Source organism: Coregonus lavaretus (genome assembly GCF_964263955.1).
Source record: "Coregonus lavaretus genome assembly, contig: HAP1_SCAFFOLD_6695, whole genome shotgun sequence".
Classification (NCBI taxonomy): Eukaryota; Metazoa; Chordata; class Actinopteri; order Salmoniformes; family Salmonidae; genus Coregonus; species Coregonus lavaretus.
In genome coordinates, this window is record NW_028158976.1 from 914 (window position 1) to 6,477 (window position 5,564).

Genomic DNA, 5,564 nt, shown 5'->3' on the forward strand with positions numbered 1-5,564 from the left:
GAAACACAAAATAACTGTCAATCTCCCTCGGCCTGGGGCTCCATGTAAGATCTCACCTCGTGGAGTTGCAATGATCATGAGAACGGTGAGGAATCAGCCCAGAACTACACGGGAGGATCTTGTCAATGATCTCAAGGCAGCTGGGACCATAGTCACCAAGAAAACAATTGGTAACACAATACGCCGTGAAGGACTGAAATCCTGCAGCGCCCGCAATTTATAACATTTTTGACATGCGTTTTTCTGGATGTTTGTGTTGTTATTCTGTCTCTCACTGTTCAAATAAACCTATCATTAAAATTATAGACTGATCGTGTCTTTGTCAGTGGGCAAACGTACAAAATCAGCAGGGGATCAAATACCTTTTTCCCTCACTGTATGTGCCAAAGTGTGTCATAAGTAAACACTGTGTCTGCTGCTCTTTAAACAATCCATGCACTGAATCCCTGCACCCTCATTAAGCGACAGTCTGTAAGGCCCAATCTCCTGACTTCAAAGCAGGGTTGATTTTAAGTGGCCTATGAATAACCGTAGCAGTTGGTGGTCTGTGTCAGGCTGTTGGTTAATCTGCCACTTGTCCTCTCTTTAACAAGGGGACAGCCTTCCGGTGGAGATAACCGCAACGACCCATGGATCCTCGGCCACAGCCCCGTGGAGCGGATCACTTCCTCCTCCAACGGCCTCCATGGCAACCACTTGTACGCCTCCATCCCCTCCTATGCGATGGACCAGCCCCTGGCTCTGACTAAAAACAGTGTGGACTCTGGACTGGGTGGCACAGAGAGGCCTGCAATGCCCGGCCCTGTGGACAGACCACAGGTAATTCTGACAATTACTAAATGCATTGGTCAGTTGTGTCTTACGTACAGTCTCGTATAGTATGTCGTTAACTTGTTTGTTTATATCTTATAGAATCGTCCCTCTGTGATCACCTGTGCTCCTGCAAGCAATCGCAATTGCAACCTGTCTCACTGCCACAAGTCTCACAGCCCCAGCCCACCCATGGATCAGAGGAAGGCCAATGGTAAATGTTTAGCACCACATTACCTTACTAATGTGGTAAATCTGTGCATAAATTGGATATAATTTGTACCATTGTGACCATGCCACTCTTGAAATGTTGATTTACTCTCCTCTCCTCTGTAATCCCAGATAACACTGCAGTCGACCCTGTGATCGAGGAGCACTTCCGCCGCAGCCTGGGGAAGAACTACAAGGAGCCCGAGCTCGTCTCCAATTCTGTGTCCATCACAGGCTCGGTGGATGACCACTTTGCCAAGGCCCTGGGGAAGACCTGGCTCCAGATCAAGGCCAAGGGGCCGGGGGGACGCCCCCACAGTCCAGAGGCCAACTCCTGAAACACTGGCTGGACCTCCCTTAATGTTGAATGGTGAACCACAACCACTTCCTTTGTCTATCGCATCAGACAAGCGCACCGATTGACCTCCCTATACCATTCATTGTCAAGCTTGACTTCCCTGAGCTCAGAACAACTCTAGACAAGATGATGAATCACCAGTTTTAATACTGTATTATACACCAAGGCTGGCCTTTTACAGACCTTGGGGGGTTCTCCCTGCTCTTATTAAATGAATGACACTCCGATCTGGGAGGATTTTATACATTTGTTCAGTTAGGGCAGTTTTGGTTTGAGTCCAAGTGTTCAAATTCTTAATTTTGAAAGCAGAAATATCCATTTGAGGAGCTCTCTATGACCAGTATTGGGCAGCCTTGATGTCAACTTGTCTTATTTGAGGTGTATCATTTTGTATATTTTTAACACTTACCCTGACAGAGATTCCCAAAACGATCAATTAATTTGGCCTTTGAGAAGGCATACTGTTCTGTCTTAACTCCCTCATGCCTTTCTTATTAACCAAAGAACTTGCCTGCTGCTTCAAACAGAAAGCCATAGTCTGCTTTGCTTCTCTTCTGTATTCATCCTCCTGCCATCTCCGTTAACTCTCCACATGTGACCATGTGTTTGTGTGTTTTTGCTTTGAAAGGAAGGCCGGTTCTGATTTGCACTATTATGTGTTAGATTGAGGTTGTGGTAACAGCATACCTGTTTCATTTGGAGCATGCAGTACGTTTTTGTTTGTTTTAACAATACTAACAGTGGTAATGCTATCAAGGCTCTGGTCTCTCTCTGGTCCCAATGTTTCTCTATTTTTTTCTCTTTTCAACTATTCAGAACTGGACTCATGTTCTCTTTTGTGGACTTTTATGTTTTTGTTTTAATATTTTTGTTATTTTAGTACTCACTGTGGTTTATTTCGTAGATACAGTTAGTAATAAGGATAGTATTCTGCTTACCGAGATGCATGTTTCAAATAGCTGGTGTCTATTATAATAACTAAGCCTTGTTATTCTATACTATTTACCCTCAGAATTTATTTTTGTCAGTAACAGTTTTAGAAATACTTACTGCTGGTACAGTCGTACTCAATATATTTTTTGTATATGGTTTTCATTAAAATATGTATACACTAGCATCCATCTACAAATCGCAGCCTCTGGCAAGGCTGTCTGAATGCAGTATAATAGGCTATGTTGTTATCATGTGGTTGGTACGGGATGCTATGGCTTAGACGCATGACTGAATAGTCAACATTTAACATCTGTAGAGCAGTCCTGTCTTAGAGTTGACTATCTTCACCATAATGCCATTATTTGTGGTTTTATTTATTCCAATCTGATGTTTAGTTTCAGTTTAACTTGGAATACTATAAAATTTTGACTAACTTTTATTTTGTTAAAATGACTCGCGATGAGGATGTCTACTTGACATTCTTCACTTTGGAAAGTGTAAGGTTTATTTCCCCTAAACATTTAATTGCTGATGACTTCACCCACATGTATCATGGCTGGCCTTGAACGAAAGCCTTGCTCAAGCTTGTCTTGAGACGATGGCATGAACATTCCACCATTACTACCCAACTTAATATTTGTTTGTTTAAAATAAGAGTAAGAGTAAGCTTTGAGGAAAGAGGGATAGGGTCTCCTAACGTTGGTGTTTCTATAGTGTAAACTGTATGGGACTTTAAAAAACATTAACAGAATCAAGGGGATTAGCAGAACATCTAAAGTACTTTATAGAGGTGCAGTTTATGAGGATGAATGACCTTTCTGAAATGTTTTCCATTTCCTTTAGTAAACCTATGAGTTAACGCTGATAGAAAATGGTATAGTACGTTGAGATTGTTTTAGTCAGCTCTTTGTGAAAAAATTATGTACTTGCATCCAATATTCTGTTTTGAAAATTACTATATAAACTCATATTCTCGTTTTATTTTTTACTTTACTTTGATATCTAAAGACTATCATTGCGCCGCGCGTAATGATCCTAGAGAATTTTTTTTTTGACAGAACAATGTACATGATATGTAGCCGTTGGATATTCATGATCCTCTAACCATGCATTTGTATCTATCTAAAAAGTTGATCTTTTTCCAGGGTTGTCTGAGGTTTGATAAGTGCAGGAACACCAGTCGTTCTATGAATAAGGCTCTCTTGGCATGATGTCAGGGTGACATTACTGCTGCAGGTTTTTGAGTCTCTGCCTGTTTCTGTACCGCAGTGGAACTGTAAGGGTTTGTCACGAGTTGAATCTCAGTGATACGTTGGGGTTTAATGTTCCAATGTTATTTAATTGGTATTTGACTGCTTTTGCCTCTAAACAACAAGTTGCAGGAACTAACTCCTCCATTTGTCTCTTCACATGGGAAACTACATTGCCTTAGACGGTTTGTTCATCTGTATTTTGTTCATTTTTTGTCTTATTTCTCCAGAAGAATATGACACTGTTTTTTGTACTTGATTTCTCCTAAATAAACTTTAAAATGCTCTATCACAGTCCAGTATTTGAATGTTTTTTTGTTTTGGTTCACCAATATTTGTCCAACAGACTTGGGGCCATTTATATACAGTGGGGAGAACAAGTATTTGATACACTGCCGATTTTGCAGGTTTTCCTACTTACAAAGCATGTAGAGGTCTGTAATTTTTATCATAGGTACACTTCAACTGTGAGAGGCGCAATCTAAAACAAAAGTCCAGAAAATCACATTGTATGATTTTTAAGTAATTCATTTGCATTTTATTGCATGACATAAGTATTTGATCACCTACCAACCAGTAAGAATTCCGGCTCTCACAGACCAGTTAGTTTTTCTTTAAGAAGCCCTCCTGTTCTCCACTCATTACCTGTATTAACTGCACCTGTTTGAACTCGTTACCTGTATAAAAGACACCTGTCCACACACTCAATCAAACAGACTCCAACCTCTCCACAATGGCCAAGACCAGAGAGCTGTGTAAGGACATCAGGGATAAAATTGTAGACCTGCACAAGGCTGGGATGGGCTACAGGACAATATGCAAGCAGCTTGGTGAGAAGGCAACAACTGTTGGCACAATTATTAGAAAATGGAAGAAGTTCAAGATGACGGTCAATCATCCTCGGTCTTGGGCTCCATGCAAGATCTCACCTTGTGGGGCATCAATGATCATGAGGAAGGTGAGGGATCAGCCCAGAACTACACGGCAGGACCTGGTCAATGACCTGAAGAGAGCTGGGACCACAGTCTCAAAGAAAACCATTAGTAACACACTACGCCGTCATGGATTAAAATCCTGCAGCGCACGCAAGGTCCCCCTGCTCAAGCCAGCGCATGTCCAGGCCCGTCTGAAGTTTGCCAATGACCATCTGGATGATCCAGAGGAGGAATGGAAGAAGGTCATGTGGTCTGATGAGACAAAAATAGAGCTTTTTGGTCTAAACTCCACTCGCCATGTTTGGAGGAAGAAGAAGGATGAGTACAACCCCAAGAACACCATCCCAACCGTGAAGCATGGAGGTGGAAACATCATTCTTTGGGGATGCTTTTCTGCAAAGGGGACAGGACGACTGCACCGTATTGAGGGGAGGATGGATGGGGCCATGTATCGCGAGATCTTGGCCAACAACCTCCTTCCCTCAGTAAGAGCATTGAAGATGGGTCGTGGCTGGGTCTTCCAGCATGACAACGACCCGAAACACACAGCCAGGGCAACTAAGGAGTGGCTCCGTAAGAAGCATCTCGAGGTCCTGGAGTGGCCTCGCCAGTCTCCAGACCTGAACCCAATAGAAAATCTTTGGAGGGAGCTGAAAGTCCGTATTGCCCAGCGACAGCCCCGAAACCTGAAGGAGCTGGAGAAGGTCTGTATGGAGGAGTGGGCCAAAATCCCTGCTGCAGTGTGTGCAAACCTGGTCAAGACCTACAGGAAACGTATGATCTCTGTAATTGCAAACAAAGGTTTCTGTACCAAATATTAAATTCTGCTTTTCTGATGTATCAAATACTTATGTCAAGCAATAAAATGCAAATGAATTACTTAAAAATCATACAATGTGATTTTCTGGATTTTTTTTTTAGATTCCGTCTCTCACAGTTGAAGTGTACCTATGATAAAAATTACAGACCTCTACATGCTTTGTAAGTAGGAAAACCTGCAAAATCGGCAGTGTATCAAATACTTGTTCTCCCCACTGTATCTTGCACAGGACCCATTCCATTGCCATG

The 5,564-nt window shown here is 42.3% G+C and overlaps 1 protein-coding gene across 1 annotated transcript; it reads left to right on the forward strand.

The window, feature by feature from the left end:
• Positions 1-593: 593 nt before the first annotated feature.
• LOC311123411 (transcription cofactor vestigial-like protein 4) lies at positions 594-3,855 on the forward strand (the record flags this gene model as incomplete). Its single annotated transcript, XM_084197677.1, has 3 exons — positions 594-819; positions 913-1,024; positions 1,153-3,855. Coding segments are annotated over 3 exons (544 nt in total), but the record flags the coding sequence as incomplete, so codon positions are not given.
• Positions 3,856-5,564: the final 1,709 nt, after the last annotated feature.